Below are 20493 nucleotides of genomic sequence, written 5' to 3'. Positions count from 1 at the left end.
TGTGTGACCCACTGAAAAAGTACAAGTTTTAACAGCCATTCCCACAGGAACCATGCAAGAATGTTGGGTTGGTTGGGTTCCCCCGCCCCCCCCCCCCCAAGTTGTGAGATGAAGGGATAAATATGTAGGTGCTTTTAAAAATAAGAGCTATATGAGGATTTGCTAATTCTTTTCACATGGGCCACCAAGGAGCCAATATGTAGTAAATCACATTCAGCTGTGTGCACTCCCCCTCTCCTGCTTGTGGCCTGGGTTTGGACTGGTGCCCTGGAGATGAAACACTGATGCTCATGCCTTGAGCCGTCAGGCACGATCAGATGTTAGGTCCTTCTCCTTTCCCTGTCTTCCTCACCTCCACGTACAGCTCCCAGTTCCCGACAGGGGAAGCTAATGGGAGCGGTTTGTTCCAATGCTGAATGATAAACACTTAATCCGTGAATAAAGAAGAGGTTTCTTCAGAGGTGAGGTTAGTTTTGGATAGTCAGACAGCTGCAGTTCTAGCACGAATGGTGGTTCTCTGTGTAGCACCTCATCACATGAGTATAGACAGTATTAGATTACTACAGTAGTCGATGGTTCTTGCATCGTTTTGGGGACTCGAACAAAGCACTACCTGGCTTGCTGCACCAGGGCTACCTTTCCTCTTAGATGTGGCTAATGTCACGGAGATAACCATTTAGAAATAGTGCTGAAAGTAACATTTAATGTTAACAAATGCTGAATAAAGGGGCGGAGAGAAATGCTAAGAATAATCCTTGGAAGTGAGAAGGTATTTGTTTTTGAGCTAAAACTTGCCCTTGGGAATGTGGCCATATGTTGTGTGTTACACAGCAGCCCCTCTTGAAACATTTCAGCAATTAAGATTGGAAAGAGCAAAGCAAGACCGAGGGGATCTAACAAGCGAAGTGCACTGTGTTGCGCAAACGATCCCATGCCTTATGTTCTCTATAGTCTCTTGTTGACCGTTGCAGGCTTTATGCAATGTTATGCAACATTCATTCCCTTCTGACAGCTGTCCAGAGCCTGCTTTTTCATGTGACGGTGGTTGCATGCAGAGAGCTCAGCGTATGCCTCTCGGAGTGTTCCTTTAGAAAATCCCAGCTCCCTACAAAGGATACCCAGGTCCTGGTCACTGCTGCTGATGGCTTGGAGACAAAGCAAAGCCAGTTCTGTACCCTGCCTTCCTTTCCTGCTCCACGTGACACCATATGGATTCCCTCAAAGTGTAATGTGTTCCATTGCTTTTAGACACTCTGTAGAAACCAAAGCCAGGAATGTTTTTCTGTCCAAATATAGTCAGGATGACAGTTCTTGCCCATAGTCCAAACCAAATATCTGCACTTGAGAACCCAGGACCTCTAAAATTCATCGGAACTCTGAAGTCACAGCAGTGGTTCCCTGCGCTCCTATAAAAGCAGTCCTTTCGGGGGCTCAGGCTGCCTGCTAAAGCATTGAGAATATTTTCGGCTGTTGGAACTCCAGGCTAACTTCTTGCCCTTGGCACGGGGCAACACTGGCTCCCAGAAGGGAGTCTGGGGGGTTGTCTGAAGCATCTGTAAGGGGTTTATGTTCTGACAAGTGCTGCAGATTTGAGGCCACTGATGGCTGCATCTGAGAGTCCTTTAAGCACAAGAATCTCTTGGGAAAGCCACGATATTCTTAACCCAGGGTAGAGAACAGGGATGAAATGTCAACAGATGTGCACTCTGGTCCTAATAACCCTTAAAAAAAGAAGAGTTGTGCTTAGAAAATTAACAACCACAGTACTAATGAGCTAAGTATAAACATGAAATTTCACTTTTTATCAGCAGCAATGCTGAGGATTCTGGCCAGAGCTTGTGCACCAAATAATCTAGATGCACAGTGACTTTATCAGAAGCGTTGTTAGTGTGCACAGCATTAAGTTTGTGTGTCTCCCTTCACACTGCAAGTTGCATCTGTAAGTTCTGAATACCTCAGCATAACAGCTTTCCTCATCTGCCTCTCATTGCCATAATAACTGAGGTTTGTCTTGGCCTTACTGTTGAGCTGGTTTCTGAGCAAATGTTTGGCTTAAATTTAAAGTTTTGAAAGCATTCTGCAGCCGGTGGTTTGGTGCAGTTGGATGCACAGGCACTGAATTTTTATGTGGATGGGCACAGTACATTCCTAGCATGTGGGGGGTGGGGCAGTGAACAACGTGCTTTCCAAGAAACCCTGCTCTCACTTCTGATCCATCAAGGTCTAACCTGCTTGCTACCTTGCCAGGGAAGCGGGATCCTAAGTGTCGTAGAGGTCAGGAATCTTCTCTGCAGCTCAAGATTCCCCATTCACCCACCACACGTGGTGCAAGAAGTTAAACAGGTAGTGCACAGTGTGGTCTCTTTCCCCATTCAGAATACTTGAGACTTCTACTTGAATAACTTGTGGAAAGGGGTTGGGTGTGCTAACCTTTAGCAGCTGCGTGAATAAGTATTCAGAAACAATGAGGTTCTCAAGAATGTGCTTTTACTAAAGCTCTAGATACTAACTTTGGGGAGAAGGGTGGGTCTGAGCTGAGTTGTGTTTTACAAAAACTTTCACGTTCTTTACACTGGGACAAAGGAAATGTCTTGGTTCCCTCCGGCTGCGTGGTTGTGTGAGTTCTTAATCTGTGCTTTAAAACTCAGGTCCGTGTAGTCATCTTCAGAAACAGTAAGGCACTAACTGGGTGCTTGGAAGATTTCAGGTTCCTGCTCTGCAAGATTCCAGGCTTGACCTGAGGCAGGTCTTTTCTCCGGCGTGGCACGCTGTGGGCCCTAACCCGTAAGGTACAGGCAATAGCACTGCCCTGCCTGCGAGACTGATCGGCCACTAAATGCTCTGAGAGACTGAAAGGTGCTCAGATACTCTTGGCAAGAGGACAGGACATACATAACTGCACAAATTAAAATCTTTTTCAGACACCGCTGACTCTTCCTAGCCATACGAAAGGCGGATGCACTTAATGCTGTTACACAGTTCCACAACTAAAACTCAGTGTTCTTCCAGCATGGTGTTTGCTAGCTGTATTTTTCCTTTCAAGCCAGTACTGCTTTACTGGAGAAGAGCTCTTGGCTGAAGTTTTTAAGCCCCATTCCAAGGCAGGTTTTTACTTCAAGAGTCCTTTCTCAATCAGTCTTTCTGCAGATGTGTTCTCATCTACAGACTGACAGAAACTCATTCCGGGGAACATGAGACGTTGATAAGTTTAGGAGCGCGTTGTTACTAGTTTCTCCCTTCATGCTGTGGCCTGCAGCTTAAGTCACAAATGGAGGTGCGTTTGCACTACACTCTGGAGCTCAGAACAAAGCAGGGATGTTCCATTCTGGGATGTTCCGTTCTGCACGCTGTGCTACGGGGGAAGAGGTGTAACAGTCCCTAGAAACTCGCAGCTCACAGCTGAGATGAGCCACTGTCTCGGACTGCTGCGGTTGGCTGCTTTGGTCCACAGGAGTTAACAGCTCTGGTCCTTTGCTTTCTGCTTTCCCTTCCTCCTAGTTCCAGCTTTCCTTTGTAATTCTAGCCGTAACTTCCTTCCATATTCCTTCTTATTTTGTCGTTCTCCCGGTATCTGAACAGCTGCTGCACTTTGTCCACTCTCTGCAGAAAGCACGGGGTTTCTCCAGGGGGGAGCTTGGTGAAAATTGAAAAAGAAAATTTTCATGAAATTGTACACAGACTCATTGGTCATATTTATTCTGAGTTGTTTAAAAGCTCCGGGCCAGCTCTAGTCTGAAAATACATGAAACTTATAAAATGTTGCAAGCTTGATTGTGACCTAGGGGGAGAAAAATTAAAGAAATTTTTCATGATTAAAATTGCGAGAATTTTCTGAAACCTTTCAAATGCTTCAGGTACCCCCTTAGGAATGTTTTACACTGGCTGGCAATAGAACTACCCCCTCTCTGCTGTTTGCTTGTGAAACTTGGAGATTGCACCATTCCTTTTCCTCTGGTCAGAACTGTTTAGCTAAGGCCACCCCACCTCCAGAGCACCGAGTAGCTTAGTGACCAGACAGAAAATTGCCGCTGTTTCTGAAAATTGCAGAATTTCTGAGTAAGTTTTCTTAAAAGTCCTGAATTGCCTTTGTGTCTGCAGGACCTAACAGCTCCAGACAAACGGACCACTTCTCCAGGTCAGTGGTACCCAAAAGCCACGTGATTCCAACCATGCTTGTCTTTCTCAGCGTGATAACCCCTTACTGGGTCGCTCCCAAGTATAGGAGAAAATCGCTGGTCAGTTGCCAAGTTTCATGGAAGAGGGGGTTGTTGTTTACTTTTATCTGAGTTTGTAAACTCCCTGACCAGAATTTCCTAAGCCGAGAAGCCTGCCTGCTTTCTCACAGCATCTCGTTTTTCATTCTGCTCCTGAAGACAGCCCTTGACAAACGACAGCTCTTCTAGCGTTAAGCATCCCTCATGAAACATTCCAAGGGCATGATGCTGGCTTCTGGATTCCTTTTGCTGCCCCCTCCCCCAATTTTTTTCATTACATAAAGCTGACAACTGCAGATTTGTCCTCTTGATTATAGAGTCAGTTAAAGAAAAGAGTTCATGTCCATCCCAGCTTGTTTCACTTTGCTGCTTTTCCTCCGCCAGCCCAACTTTCAGCTGCAGTAACATGATACCACTTGGCAGAGAATCTCTGGCACGTTGGAAAGAGGCTTAATGTAAAGTCTACTTTTTTTATTATTATTTTTTTTTTTTAGAGCTTTTTAAAACTCTAGTGGTTCTGCACAACTTTGGCAGGGCTACTCACAAACGCTCCAAATGCAACTGTGAGCAAAAGGATTACCAATGCATTCTGTGAAGAGAATGTCTTAGTGTTATCTGCCACATCTCTCTCTAAAAAGTATTACAGAACGACATGGACCAAATAGAACAGCTTTCTGCAAACAGAAGGAAGAGCTGCCTCTCAGTTGACAAGAAAAAGAGCAATGCTTGCAGAACCCTTGTGGGATTTTTATGCATATTCCCTGTGGTGGCTTTTCTGGCTGTTGTGGGAGATCCAGCTGGAGCTGCAGTTCAGAAAAGTCAGGTAGGAGAAAGGATCCAATTCACAAATGCTTGAAAGGGGAGTGGGGATATCAAATGTACATGCATGTGTATTCTTTTTAGAAGACGGATGCATACAGGAAGCAACCTAAACAATATATAAATAACAGTTACGGCAACAAGGTCTGTTTATGGCTGTTTGAGTCCCTTTTTGCAAAGGACTCTAAAAAGTAATTAGGCATCCAAGATGAATCAGATCATTAGGGTTATGTGGGCAGCTTGCAAACAACCAAACAGTGAATGCACAGATTTGGGTGGTTTTCCCTGAGAGCTTTGGCTATGCCGAGTACCTCTGCTTTCCCAGCCTAGTGTGATGTGGCATGCATGTATTCTGATCTCTGTAGCAGCTGAGCTTTCCTAGGAACTCCAGAGGCAGGGCTCACAGTGTAAGATCTAACCTAGGAGTTAACACTGGACCTACAGAAACTATTAGGTGATAATTAACTCTCAAGGTCCATCCATTAGCAAGATACACTGGGACAGACTGATGTTCAAGGGGAACTGTAGCAAGGCTCTGGCACTCAGTAGCTGGTTTTAATTTTTGCTTTTGGCTTAATTTTAGTTTTTAATTTTATAAAAAACCCCAAAACAATCTTCTCCAAGCGCTTGCATCCTCTCCTGCTGTTTGTGTTTATGAAGATTCTGGCAATACCCCCCCTTGTTTGCATCACATGCTCAGGGCTCTTGGTAATTGGTACTAAGTCACAGAGTAATGTTACTGTTTAGCTTAGGAGAGGGGGGCTGCGAGAGAGGGGAACGAACTGTGCTCGCTACAACTCAGTGGAGTAAATTAATGGAGGTCCAACTGCAGAGAGTGAATAACGTCGAGCAGGGATGTTGGCCAGTGTCTGCCTTTATATATGTTGGTGCCTATTGCAGTAGTTGAGAGAGAGCGCATTGAAATTTTTTGAATATTTGAGCCCTCAACCACAGTCAGATGGGTTTCCTCCTGGGGGTGGCTGGCTGCTCCTCCAGTTCTGAGTATTCCCATAGTCTTGGTTCTTTGGCCTCCAGACAGAACCTTTGATCCAGATTATACCGTGAAGTTTTTAGCTAGGTCATCCCATTTCTGTCAGAATCCTCCATATGAGCTATAGCGTATGTGTGGTACCCCACCCATCCCCAATTCATTTTGCAACAGATTCTTAATTAAAAGCATCCTGTTGCACCAGTAGTAGGTAGAACAAAGACTAGAGTAGAACAGAGACTGAGCAGAATGTTTGAGCAAGAGAACTCAGCCTTCTGCACCTTTCTTGAGCTAGTGGCTGGGTCAGATACAGGTTGCAGTGATTGTTGCTGGGCCTGAGTCACCCTTGCTTTGTTCTGCATTTTAAGGATAAACTCACTAAGGACACCTCTTCCCCCCACCCCCTTGCACTTAAGCCTTAGACTTTTAAGCTCAATGGCTGTAGGAAGGACAGTAATTTTAATCCCTTGGGGCTGCAGGGGTTTTCCTTGCAGAAGGAGAAGCCAGCAGGCTGTTTCTGACTATCTAATTTTCCTCTGTTCATACCCAGGGGGCTTTAAGAGCCTTAGGATTTCACCCTGTGCTGGTGTAATTTAGTAGCCCAGTGGCAGAGGGGACAGAATGGGCAGTGGCTGATACTCAGCCTATGCAGCTTCCAGCTCGGTGTGTTATCATCAGCTGGAAATGGCACCAGCTGGGCTGTGAATTATAGAGGCTGGAAAGCAAACACACCACCTGCTCTGCTGGCTTTGCTAAAGAGCAGGAGCAGCTGTCACAAAGACAGACAGCTACTGAAGAGTGTTAATACCTTACCACATCCCATCAGAAGTTATCAGGTCTCCTGAGTTGGAGCCCGTAAACTAACTGAGAATTCACGGTGCTAGCAATCCTGGGCTATTTCTGACTGATGCCAGAAAGAATGTGTAATCAGCCCCAATACCGGCAAGGGTTCGTAGAGTAAACAACAAAGGCAGAAAGGATTTGCCTAATTCTTCTTGAAAGAATTGCAAGAAAGAAAGGATCTTATTATCCTGTAATTTATGAGCTAATCTGCTCCAGGCTTCTCTTAGAGCTCCAACAGATCACTGATAGACAGGCTAGCTGATCCTCCACCTCATCTGTGGTGCTGAGAGGATGCAAAATTTTCCTTTTGTATCGAGGGAAGATGGCATTCTCAGAGTAAAATCAGAGGTAAAAGCCACTGGGGGTGAAGGAGAGGGAAAACAGCCAGTGTACTCGCATCACAGTGCCTCGGTGAAGAAGGGGCTAAGCCTTGAGCAGAACGAGCCAAAAAGTATGGGTTCCTCAGCCAGATCCCTTAATGCAGCAAACAAACTGACAGAGATTAGAAGGGAAAGGTGATCCTGTGTGTTCTTTCAAGAGCAAATTGGCATCTGAAGGCTCCCAGAAATGCACTCAAATACTCTGCCAAAAGCTCGCTGCTTAGAAGGCAAGGTACTAAGTAGTTAACATCTCTCTGTCTCATAGGCGATGCTCTATGGCCCTTGCATTCCTTGCATTCAAAGACTGCTGGTTTCAAGTTGGGAGCCAGACCCGCAGCTGAGCTGGAAAAAGCCTAAATGACTGTCCTGCTAGGAAGGAAAGATCCTGAGATGAGAACAAGATAGAAGCTAGTGTGGCTCGCAGGCATGAGCAAGGGAGACCGGTGTCCCGTTAGAATAGAGCCCCTTGGATGTTACCAGCCGTGACAAGCTGGAGTCACCGAGAGGTGCTGGTGATTTGGGCAGTATCTGGCAGCTGTAGCTTGGGGCTTCTTGCCTTGCCCTGGGCTTGCTGTGAGAGCAGGGATATGCCGTTTTGACTCTCAGAGCCTCAGCTCTTTCATGGGTAAAAATGAAGAGAGCTCTTGCTTTCTGTAGAGCGTGCTGTGAGGCTGAGCAAACCCCTACTGTGCAGCTTTTCTGACATTGTCACTGTATACATCGCTTAGTAAGTGTTTTGTTGCCCTGGAGCAATGACGACCCAGAGATACTCAGTGTCTTAGTCCTGGGAGGCAGGGCAGGTACACTTCCAGAGAACTGTGTCAGGTCCCCTTCTTTTACCTCCACTACTCAGGACTAAAAGGCTTTTATAGTTTGAGTTAGACGTGTCACGAAATTTGATGTCTTTTACTGTACGATGTACTGGAGCATACTCCAGGGTTTCCAGGGCTCTTATTTACTTTGAAGGCATTTCAGGTCCACAATGCAGCTTTATAAAGAGCTCTCTGCACAAAGGGTTGCCTGTTCTACTCATTTGTCCAGTATTTAATTTCTTCTGTGGCGAGGCTGGAGAGCAATAGCAAAAGTGGAAAGGAAATGAAAACTTTCCAGGAAGAGCTGCAGCACTTGCTGTAGCCAGAAACCGACCGAGGCCTCATTCCTGCTCCATCTGTGCCGCACTCCAGGAGAAGAGCGGAGTGGCTGCAGTGCCCTATTCTGGAGTTACGCAGCAGCGCAAGGGAGCCTACAGCACTGGTCCTCTGTGATCTGGTGTCGAGGGGTGCTGCTCCCTTCCTTTCCTTGTGTGTCTGATCTAAGACATGCCCCGAGAACCCCTTGCCACGTATCTCCTCTTTTGCTGGCTTGGTTTCATTCAGCCCACTGGGAACAGGGATGTTTTGCAAAGCACTGGCCAGCTGATGCACTAGTCTTGTCTCCTGGACACCCGTAAAGGAGGAGCAGTTGTGCTCCCCAGCCTCCACATGCCCCACAAAATGGTAGTTTTTCTTTTACGCTGTTCAGTCCTGCAAACTCTCCCACCTCTTTCAACCTCCTGTTTTGTCTTTTAAGGAAGATGCCACATCGCCCGGTCTTCGTGGAGTGAGAGTGTCTGCTTTGCACAGTCCAGCTTTCCCACCTCAGCCTCCAGCACGGAGAAAACGATACACGATCACACCAGGGCACTTGAAATGGGACCACTTCAACTTGACTTACAAGTACGGACTCGGCGTTAGCCCTAAGAGCATTTTCTAAGTGTCACTGGGGTCTGAGTTTTTCCTGCCATGGGTATAGATATTAACCCGATGAATATTGCTAATCCATTTGCTAGTGAATGGGCCGCTGCTAAAGCCACTCTGAAGTAGGAAGTATTTCTCCAAATGCTACACCTCTTGCCAGCTGTGGATTGTGTGAAGCATCGTCACTGCGCTAGAAGCTGCGCACATACGGCTGCGTGCTGAGGCTGCTTACAGTGAAACTAACTGTTCAGGGGCGGATTCAGGCTTCAGAGAGGGGTAGGCTTTCCAAAACTAGGGACTTCTCTCAGAAGGTAGAGAATTGAATACTGACTCTGTCACGCTGGTAATTTTAAGATTTCTGTATGAACCTGAACTATCGCTGAGGGCAGCTGCTGTTGAAAGGTTCTGTGATTTCAGGACAGAGCCCTGTTAGTGCTGAGTGGTTTTAGGAATCTCTTTTCCACTGGTGTTTTCAGGAAAGGATGCCAACTCTTAGGTTACTAACAAATAAACAATAAAAAGCCCTTGGTAATTGTAGGGTGAGCGAATATGAACCCTGATATTTTCAGACATTTCTGCCAAGGCCAAGTGGCTGTCCAGATTACCCATTTCCAGCTGGGTTTGCCACTGCTGGGAATCATTCCAGCAGTACCATCCTGGTACTGGTCTGGTTGGGATACGATGGAGCTATGTAAATGTGCAGTGCTGGTGCTACTTCCATCAAGTGGGCTGTTCGGAGCCAAAGCTGATGGGGCTCCTATGGATTTTGATACTGAACTGTTCCTCAGTGCCGTCTGGCTGTACCGCTGTGGCTGGCATAAGGCAGTGACGGTCCCGTTCGCTGTTCAGCCTTGGGGCACCTCACTTCCTTGCTTTACTGGTGGCTGAACAGCCCCTGAAACTGCCCAGCACGATGGGTTGTGCTGGTGGCATCCTGAAAAGGTGTTTTTTCTCTCTGGGGAAATATTAATGGCGTTGCTGAACGTTTTTCAGGCGAGCTAACAGGAGTTCAGACAGAACGAGGTTCAGGGAATCCCCTTGGAAACGGTTCTGTAAGCTGAGCACAGCTGGGTAGATCAGACTGTGGCAGGAAACCTCAGACTAGCAGGAGTCCTGGAGGTTTGGCTGCAGAAGGGGCTGTTGTCCACTCCTGGCTGGGGTCTGCACCCTCCTGGGGATGCAGCAGCCAAACCAGTTTTTTTCTTTCAATGTCTTGGGTGATAACAAAGGTCCTTTTCATGTGGCCGCTAAGTCCAGCCATTCCTGACTTGAAAGTTCCGAGCAAGCCCCAGACCTGACCTCTCAAGAGAGCGGCACTCGCTGTTAAACCGCAGCGGCTTGAGTGGCAGAGGACACCGGGTTTCTGGAAGCCCGTAGAAGTGGCAGCAGCAATGCACGGGGCAGATTGCTTTGGGCCTTGGGCTGAGGGCACTGCTGTGGAGCTGTGAGGGTGCCTCCCACACCGTAGCCCTGGAGAGCTGCCCCAGCTGTGACTGTAAGGGCTGGGAGAGTGTTCTGTCACCCAAGGAAAGCATTTTGAGCTGTGGTTTGAGTGCATTTGCCCGAGGTGAGGAGTGAGGAGGGCCTGTGGGGTGGCAGAAGGATGGCAGCGGTGGCATCTGGCTGAGAGCTCTCCCCTAACCCCTTTCTTCTCCCTACAAGCAGGAGGAGGAGTTTCTCAAGGTCACCAAATGCAGGCCGGGCAGATAATTTGCAAGGTGTGCCTGATGCTGCGGTTACCGCGATGCTCTAGGTAGCTGACACGCCGTCATTTACACAGAAGTCTCATCCTGTCACTGGCCTTACTTGCTCGATGCGCGGTGGTGGTGGTCAGTGGGCGATGCCGCAGTGCCGATCAGTACGTCTTGGCTTTCTGGTGGACGGCGGGGGTTAGTCCTGCCTGTAAGACAAAGAATGAGTGGGTAGCGTGAACCTGACTCCTCCACACTGAGCAGAGAGCATCTCTCCCTTTACGCTCATCCCCAACAGACTAAGCCTCCTGATAGTCTTAATTGTCCAGGTTTACCCTCGTTAACAGCCTGGCTTGATACAAAACCTTCTGCTCCCTTTAGGATGTGCTGGGACGGAGGGAGAACATAAACAGCATAGCTAAAAAACAACCAGAAGGGATAGCAGAATATACACAACTTTTCCCAATTGCTACACTTCAGGCAATTTCCTGAATGCAGACCTTCTTTTGGGACAAGGTAAGTTTCTAGGGGCCATCTATATGTTTCCATGGTACAAACAGGGGTTCTGCCATCCTGCACCAGTAGTTTTCTTACTGTTCAGCTGTGTCTATACCTGAGGCCTAAGCAAAAAAACCTCTCTCACGTCTTTCTCCCAAGTGATGAGATTTTTTCAAAGGAAAGAACTTGGTTGACTGTCAAACCTTTGATATTCTTTGGAACTCTCTTTCAAAAAGTCATGCCTGACATGATTCTAATTCAGCGTGTGCACATACGTTGTAGCCTAAGTGTTTTACGTATAGGAGTTACCTGCTGCTGAAACGCAGGTGTTTCCTCTTCTAGCAACACTGCACAACAGATGGGAGATTTGAGGATAAAAATAGTTTTCCAAGAGAACCTTGTCGAAAATGATGTGCTTGAGGAGGGACAAAAGCTGTAGTCTGGAACATGTGATTGTGAAGAGTATCAGCAATATATTAGTCCCCGTGGGGGTTTTATTAAATGCTCTTAATATCCAGTTGAAGCCACTCCTGTTCTGAACCTGCTGGAGTGACTAGAAATGCCTGATTGCCTGATGCAGCCCTGAGAGCCTTCAGCTGACGTTCGAGAAGGGAAGAGCATTTTCCTGAAGTTGTTCTGTGTCCCCACAGAATCCTGTCCTTCCCAAGAAACCTCATAAACGCCAGGGACACGCGCAAGGGGCTAGCGGCTGCGTTCCGAATGTGGAGTGAAGTGTCACCGTTCAGCTTCAGAGAAGTGCCACGCCACGTGGCTAGTGACCTGAAAATCGGTAAGAGTGCCTGGGCTCCTGCGCTGACGGGACACTGTTGTGTATGGTGACTCCACGAGGGACTTGTTTCGGTGTTTGGAGGCAGGGGATAGTCCTCCTTTGCTGTGTGCACTCAGCAGAACCTCCTGGGTAAGGGCTGGGGCATCGCCTGCCTGTAGTCAGGTAGAGAAACTACTTTTTTGTTACGCTAAGAAAATGCTCTATCCTAATGACGGCTTTCTATGAATCTTTCAGTCAGGAAGCTTTAGGTATTTGACAAAAAGTAACCCTCTGGTTAAAAAAAAAGCCACTGGGACAGGATGATCTCTGTTCCACAGATGGGAAAACTGAACACTGAAAGGTGAAATGACATCTCGGAGGTCACACAAAGCCAAAGGGCAGGTGATGGATTCCAGCTTTTCATCGTTTTAGGCTCCCTTTTGTTGATCATGTTGAAGCACCATCTTTTCTCTGCCCTCTCTCTCCTCCCCATCCTTCTGGCCCTGCATTGCGACACAGTATTTATTTCCCAAGTTTCTCAGGCCTAGGAAAATCTTAGTGCTGCAGCATTATCTGCTTGGTCTTAACCCCAGATGTACATTCTTCCTGGGATTTATGGTCTGTGTGAAATAGTTATTTCCTGTGCAGATGGCAGCAATGTTGAGGTAACCGGCAGATTTACCATTGTTTTGCAACATGCTCTTCACTCTCACATTGCATGATGCTACTCAGAAGCGCATGATCTGCTGTCCCAGGGGCCTGTCCTGCTCCAAGTGGCCCAGGGTGGATGCAGGGCGCTCTGTGACACTGTCATCATGCTAGCAAACAGATAGCAAGCAGCTATGTCACCAAGGCTATGTGTTTATTTACATTTAAAATGGGACGTTTACATCCTGGGGTTATCATCTCACTGTCCAACTTCTCTCCAGAAAAATAATAATACATATTTCCATGTGATGTTGCAAAAAGAGCTCAGCGTTCCTTTCTGAAAATGAGTATAGACTCATTTCTGCCCTCTGGAAACAGCTCTAAATCCAGGGTCACCACAGGGCTGAGCAGTTTGTGTCACGCAGCCATCAGTCCTGACAATTGCTTTGCATTTATTTTTTTAATTTTTTTTTTCTTTTGTGGCTCTGTAGGCTGGAAAACATGTGGGAGACCATCAGAGATTTTAGTAGTAAACCACAAGTTGACAGCTGTCTGTGTCCTGGCTGGGCTTCCCCTGCTGGAGACACTACATCTGCTGCTTTCTCCACAGGCTTCTACTCTATCAACCACACGGACTGCCTGGAGTCCCTCATTCACCACTGCTTCGATGGAACCACGGGGGAGCTTGCCCACGCTTTCTTCCCACCCAACGGGGAAATCCACTTTGATGACCATGAGTATTGGATCTTGGGGAACACCCGGTTTAGCTGGAAAAAAGGTAACACGCGTCTCGGGGAGCACCTAATTTATGCCTGTAGGATTTAGAGTTTTCATTCTTGTTCAGGGATTTACCTGGTCTGGGAAAGAGACAACAAACGGGTGCGATCGTCGCTGGTTTTGGCGATTGGTGTGGCTGTCGTGTGACTGAATGGCTATAAGGGACCGTGTCACGTGGCAGTGCTGTTTCTTTCTGAATCATTCAGTGGATGTAATAGTTCAGCTTTATACTCCGTAATTCCAGCTGGCTTCTGCCCGGGTAGGTGCATCTGGGAAGGGCCATGTTGTATTACTTCCACGTGATGGAAGTAATAGGGAAGTAAAATGGAAGTAAACAGCACGGATTTTAGTTTTCCTGCGTCTGTAGTAATTTTTGGGTTTGTGGGCACCTAAAAATGTCAGTGTTACTTACAGCTTGGCGTTTTCTTCTTGATTTTTATTTTTTTTTATATAAGCAATATCAAAACTAACTTTAAATTAACAGCAGATGGTCCCTGACTAACTAGCAAATTCAGTTCACGTTACATGACCTACTCAGTACTTTTCCTGGAAGTAAGATATTCTGCTTCTCACCAAATAAAGAGGAGATGGGATTTGAGGTGACACAGAGGGACTTCTCCTACCCTTGCTTTCCAAAGCACAGCACAGATGAGATCTAGGGGCAGAGACCCAGGAGAGATGGTTTTTAAAGCAAGAATGTCAACACACGTTAAGAAAAGAACTGGTCAGATGGCGTTTTGTAAAATACTCAGCTTTGAAAGGATGCCCTTCTCCATCAAACTACTGAAGTCTGCTAATTATATCAAGCGGCAGCATTTGTCTGGGATAACAGAAATCAGAGAGTTTGGTAACAAACCTGTGCCTTGAAGTTACGGAGTTATCCGGGAACAGTGTATTTTCCCAGCCTGTATTTTCCTGCAAGCAGCCGTTGAAACAAGCATAGACACTTGCAAAACTTGATTCTTAGTGAAGTTTTGTAAAAGTTATGGAATAAGCCACAGTCCCGAGTGCCGGTTCTGCCACTGGCTCTCTATTGTGGCAGCGTAACTCCAGTCTTGTATACGGAGCTGCTGGTGCGGTTGGTTTGCTACTGTTGTGCGGAGGTGACCGAGTTGTACGGATCACTTCTGCCTTCGGAAAGCCGGTGCGAGGCTGAGCCGATTCCTGCTTGTCCACAGTGGCTGCTGCTCTTTCCAACGCTGAATTAGTCGCCTTTATTGGCATAAAGAAGGATGGGAACAAAGTAGAACGAAACCATTTTTCTTCTGAGTCATACCAGAGAGATTTAGCAGACGTCTTTAAGAAAACCCCCAAAACACTCCACCCCCTAGGGGTCCCTATTTCATGTACTGGTAACCCAAGCACGTCTCCAAGCTGCCCCTCTCAGGTGCTTCCTTCCCATAAGCAGCTGCATTTAACACAGGAATCGTGTGAGATCCTCGTGGCCTGTAATTGCGCAAGGTGTCAAGATAAGGGTCAGTAAATAAAACACCTCTTGTGAGTTACCCTTCAGTTAAACTCCATCTCTGCTGGAAGCAGGCTTCGAGGTGCTGCTGAGCAACTTGAGCTCTAGGCTGTGGGGGATGCAGAGGTCTGTTGGCTCTTTCAGACTGGAACATTCCAGTAGCAATCTCCTTCCCAAACAGCCACTTCCCAGTTACAGCTCAGGGCTCTGGGAACAAAGTGAGCAGAAGGCTGACAAGAGGAAGAAAGCGTTACGCAGGACACTTGCCTTCATTTCCAGCAGTGCTCTTTCAGGGCAGCCTTCCTGTGGTGTGGCATCGCTTGCTCCGTGTGCTGCTGTTTGAAACTACAAGCACGTGGAAATAATTGGCTCGTCTATTTGCACCCCAGCAGCTATGGAGCAGGCGAAGCCGGGGCAACCTTTGATAAGACCATGCTGTCCCAGCGCTAAAATATTTCGTCTGGTTTTAAACCAGGATTAGCTAATGTACTTTACCGCACAATGCCAGCTGGTTTTCCGTTTCTCTTCCAGGCGTCTGGCTTACGGATCTGGTCCACGTAGCAGCTCATGAAATAGGCCATGCCTTGGGACTCATGCACTCCCTGAACCCCAATGCCCTCATGCACATCAACGCCACTTTGACTGGGAAAAAGACCATCTCTCAAGACGAAGTCTGGGGAATTCACAGGCTTTACGGTAAGGAAGGCAGCACCGTGCAAAGATCTGCCTGAAGCGTCAGCTGGATCCCGCGGAGCTTCATGGTGTTTGATCTCATCAGTTGGCAGGACTAGGCTGTAAGCCAGCAGGGATTTTACTCCTTTTTAAGCGATGGCAGATGTGGGAGAAGCTTTCAGAGGGGTGAGTCCGCTCGCAATGCTGCTCTGAGCTGCCCCGGCAGGGACAGGGGCACCGTGTGCCTTCCCACAGGCCCAGCTCAGTGTGCCCCAGCCTGGCAACTGGCTCAGGGCCTTTTCTATTTGTGCATACAAGAATAAAAGGCCAATTTTAGCCATGGAGAGCCCTGACTTGCACTTATACATCAGGTGCGCAGCAGGAAGCTCACGTGCACAGGAAGGCGGAGGGCAAACAGCTGTTGGTTTCTCTTTGGCTGGACTCAGAGGTATTAATACAAAGTGACAAAACTCTCTGTAGATCAAACAGGCTGTGGGAAGATTCTCTCAAGCTCTGACACTTCAACCATTCCCTAGTGCAGGACTGGGAAAGAGCAGCGCTCTCAAATCACTGCTGCTGCTGCAGGGAAGCAGCTCCGTATCCAGCCCACTGCCCTATTTGTTGTACTCCTGGTTTAGATTCTTTCCTGTCCCACTTCTATCATTTCCATTGAACAATCTGATGGAGGTGAAATGTCGGTTGGTTTCTCAGAAGGAACAGCCTACCCCAATCCCTCCAATGCCTTGTCACCTTCTGTTTCAGGGTGCAAAGACAGATTATTTATGTGCCCATCGTGGGCACAGAAGGGTTTCTGTGAGAAGCGCAGGAAGCTGATGAAAAAGCACTGTCCATCCACCTGTGACTTCTGCTACGGTATCTGACTTTTCTTCTGCCGTTCTTGGTGGGGTTTGCACGGAGGGAGGAGGTAACGGCTGAGCAGTGTCTGCCAGAGGGAATGCGCAGGATCTTAATTCCGTGCTGGAGGTCCACACAGTGGGTGCAAACGACTCACCCTGTCCAGCTCTGATGAGAAGCACAGCAGAGACGCCCACTCAAACATTTGAGCCAAGACCAAGGCTTGGAAATAGGAATCAGCTTTTATGTTTAAACATTTGTGGACTAGAACGTTAAACTGTCCCACTCTTCTCTAGTTTAACTGAACCCATGACAGGCAGTTTCTGAAAACACAGCTACTCCGTGCGCCTCAGCCTGCTTCCCTTTCGGACCCAGCTGAGGAGGGGAGATGCTGAAGTGTTAAATTCAGAGATGAGGGATGCAGTACAGTTCCTGATGCAGCGATGAGACGTAAACAAGACAAATGACATCTCAAGCACAGCTGGACTTGAGCTGCTCTGCAGAAAAGGAGATGAAGTATGTTAATCACCGTATCTAGTCTCTCAGTCTTACGAGTCCAGAAAAGGGACTAATGCAGGATCAGGACAGTTTCTGCAGCTGTGGCATTAAGCTTCAGATGAATACCTACTGACCCTAAGGCGGTGTACCGTATAACTAGTTCCTCTTAGGTATTTTTTTTACACCAGATTAATTATAAGCCCATATATTCTGGTGGACTGGTCATATATCGAACATACGCTTTTCCATATATATGCAACAGGCAAGTGGATTTTATCCACCTCTGTCAGTTCACATGCAACAAAATTGTTATCTTTGCATAATGTTACGTGTCTTAAGAATTGCTCAGTAGGAGGCATTTTGAAATTAATGCTTTTAAGGTTCCTTAGGTGCTAACATAATTCTGTGAAAATGTTTTGGCATGACTAAAGCTTGATCGTGAGATAGACTAACTTTTGCTGTTTCTTTCTCTCACCTCGGGGGGATAGAATTCCCATTTCCAACGGTCCCCCCTACTCTGCCTCCGCCAAGGACAAAAACCAAGACTGTTTCTGAAGGCAGGAATGTCACCTTCCGCTGTGGACAGAAGATAATTCATAAAAAAGGCAAAGTTTAGTAAGTGCTCTCTCATTTAATCCCATCCTTTAGGAGACTTGAGAGCTTACCTAACCAAAAAGGATGAGGAAGGATGACAAAACAGCGTAAATAAGAACGCGCTTTATCTTCTCGAGCACATCACTGTCTCATTTGGCACCCAGAGTAGAAAGAGGGGTGGCTAACAGTGAGAAGGGAGTGTGCAAATACTATTTGTAACTTTGCAAAGCATTTGGTCTGAAAGCAGAACTATTGGGAATGAGCAAGCTGAGTTGAAAAAGGATAAATTCCAGTTCACATCTATGTAGCAAAAAGATAACACCTACCCTCAAATCAAAATCCCCTGGCCCGTATTCTGCAAAAAACTAGTCTTAAATTTCCCCTTTCAATTAACAGTTTGTTAGTGCTTACTAATGTACAAGCATATTATTTCTGGACATATCCAAAATGGAGAGAAATAAGCCCAGGTCCATGAGCTACTTTAGGATGAGAACCCAAATTCCCATCAAGCTCCTCAAAATAATAAAAAGAATTGTCCTGGTGTAACTGCCATCGTCTGCCCAAAATGTGCCATAAAACTGTAACGGACCAAGGTTAAGTCCCGTCTGTGCTGTATGCTCGCTCAGCAAAACTTACTAGGAGAAAGAACAACCACTAACACATATTGCATTGTACTAGACATTTTACAGTTTAATTTTTTTTTTTTTTTTTTTAATGACAGCTGGTATAAAGATAAGGAGCTTCTGGAATACTCATATCCAGGTTACTTATCCTTAAATGAAGATCACATGAGCATCATTGCAAACGCAATTAATGAAGGAACTTACACTTGTATAGTAAAGAAAAAAGAAAGAATCTTGACTACTTATTCCTGGAGAATCAGACTGAAGCACTAACAAGGACCTGGAATGGCCACTTCAATTACTGCTAGTTCTGTTTCAAATTCAAAATGTTTCTTTGGCATTTTATATTTAATCTCCAGTAGTGCAACTGAACTTCTAAACCGGCTGCTTCCACACTTCCGGCAAAAGAGACTCTGAGCCTTGATAACAGAATGCAAAACTTTTCCAAATTAGTTTTAATGATAAAGAATTTATCAAGAATGTGCTGTACAGAGAATTAAAAAAAAAAAAACCCAACTTTTTAGAAAAAGTAAAGTGTCAAAAGATTTTTGCAGTTAAACTATGTGGATCACGGCAGACTGCTGACAACCAAGAACATAACTTCATCAATCAAACGGGTGAACAGCTTGATGGCAGAGGTATTGTGGAAGGAAAATGACCAGTTATACTCTGTAAGTCTTTTGCTATCATTTTTTTTGATCCTGGTGCATAGCAATAGAAGAACTTACAAACATTACTTTCTTCCCCTTGTCAGGAGGAGGATGTAGGGTCACAATACACCCTAATTACTCCATTCCACATTTCAACATGTTCAGTTCAAGTACCCACAGAACATCTTCCCCCCCCCCAGCTGCTTTCCTGTGGTTTGTATTCATTACTCATGTACCCTTACACCAACAGGCTATTTACCTCCATCAGCAGCTCCCCACAGCTTGCCCTTTAGGTGTCCCACCAATAAGCCTCCCTACTCCTTCAACAGAGACGACATAAACGCCACATCCACCAGGAACGCAGCACGAGCACGGGTAGGCAAAGTTTAGCAAATGTCTACAGCAGTGGCACATTCGTTTGCACAGGTAGGAATGAATCCCTGACAGCTGTTACATTTAGCAAGATCCTTATCCGGTATTAAAGGAGCCTACATTGCTCAGATTAATCCTTTTCCAGTTGTCGTCTTAACCTCTTGAAAGAAGTTTCTTCCTACTTAAAAGCACCAACAGCACGGCAGAGCGTTTCACACGCTGCGGTATAGGGCAGCAGCCAAGGAGGGCATCATTAAAATTCCCCTCTGTTCCAAGACAGTTTCACCACCACAGCTGAAAGTACAGCATAGTATAAAACTTTCAAACACGTCTCTGCATAGCCAGTTAAGTTCAGGATCACAAAAGGCAAGCACGCTACGCACTAACAGAGAATTGAGACAAAAGAAAAGCCCAGCTGCAGTAACCGAACAATGCTGCACTATGCCGGAGAGCCGGTACTTCCCTTCTACAAAAAAAAAAATAAAATACAAAATGGAGTTGCACATCTCATATCAGTATTAAATTTCCATTGCAATCCAGCGTTAGGTTTTCTTTGTTTAGTAAAGCTTCCCCCACTTAGATGCATAATCCTTTTTGTCAGGAACAGGGATCTTCCAGTGATGCCCGCGCTGGCTGCAAACGCCAAGGAAGGAAATCATTTTACAGCATGAAACACACACCAGGCGGTTGTGGGTGAATCCTTCAGCGCTCAGCGCGGGCTGCGGCGAAACGGCGCTCCTTGCCGGGACTCCGTGGGCTGTGGGCTGCTGCGAAGCCCTGCATCCAGCCAGGGGGTCATCACGCTCCGCCTAGGTGGAATCTTGCTAAAATCACGCACGCTTCCGTTCCCAGACTAGGAACAGAACTGGTTCTCCTTCAGTACTAGGCAACCACCCCTCGGGCCTAAAGAGAAAAGAGTTCCGCCTTCCTCCACAGCAAACACCAACCCTACCGGTTACAAAACTGACCAGTTTAGTACATCCACGTTCCAGTTCCAAGGCCGTTATCCAGAAAACCTCTTAAAAATGTACTGAAACGGCTAGCACGTTTACAATTCAAGTCAATCTTTTTACTGGACTGGTGCCCAGTCCTGACAGCACAAATACCCCAGTATTTTCCAAATCTTCCTGTTCTCAGAAAAGAATAACAATGTAAATCAGACTCAAAAGGACGTGATATTCCAACATGATTCCTCTGGTCTTTTATCTTACGAGAAAGGACTGGAATACGGCATTATACAATCAGCAAAGCTAAGCTCTTCTTTTTATGGAAAAAGGGCGTATTGAAAAGAACTTTCTACAGAAAATAAAGTTTCAAGTCTCCATATAAATCTGATTTAGAAAACAATAGAGGACGACTTTTGCACCAGTGCCATTGTAAATACACGTATACAACACATCA

The 20493-nt window shown here is 46.4% G+C and overlaps 1 protein-coding gene across 1 annotated transcript; it reads left to right on the top strand.

Annotated features, from left to right (window-relative positions):
• Positions 1-2246: 2246 nt before the first annotated feature.
• Positions 2247-18801, top strand: MMP23B (matrix metallopeptidase 23B). The gene is made up of 8 exons (XM_005437801.4): positions 2247-5037; positions 8814-8959; positions 11820-11959; positions 13197-13364; positions 15360-15524; positions 16263-16373; positions 17342-17468; positions 18169-18801. The coding sequence occupies exons 1-8, from the start codon at positions 4867-4869 to the stop codon at positions 18341-18343; spliced, it is 1203 nt and encodes a 400-aa protein (XP_005437858.1). The 5' UTR covers positions 2247-4866; the 3' UTR covers positions 18344-18801.
• The last annotated feature ends 1692 nt before the right edge of the window (positions 18802-20493 follow it).

The sequence above is a fragment of the Falco cherrug genome, chromosome 3, assembly GCF_023634085.1.
Source record: "Falco cherrug isolate bFalChe1 chromosome 3, bFalChe1.pri, whole genome shotgun sequence".
In the NCBI taxonomy this organism is placed as follows: Eukaryota; Metazoa; Chordata; class Aves; order Falconiformes; family Falconidae; genus Falco; species Falco cherrug.
This window is presented reverse-complemented; position numbering and strand designations above follow the sequence as displayed.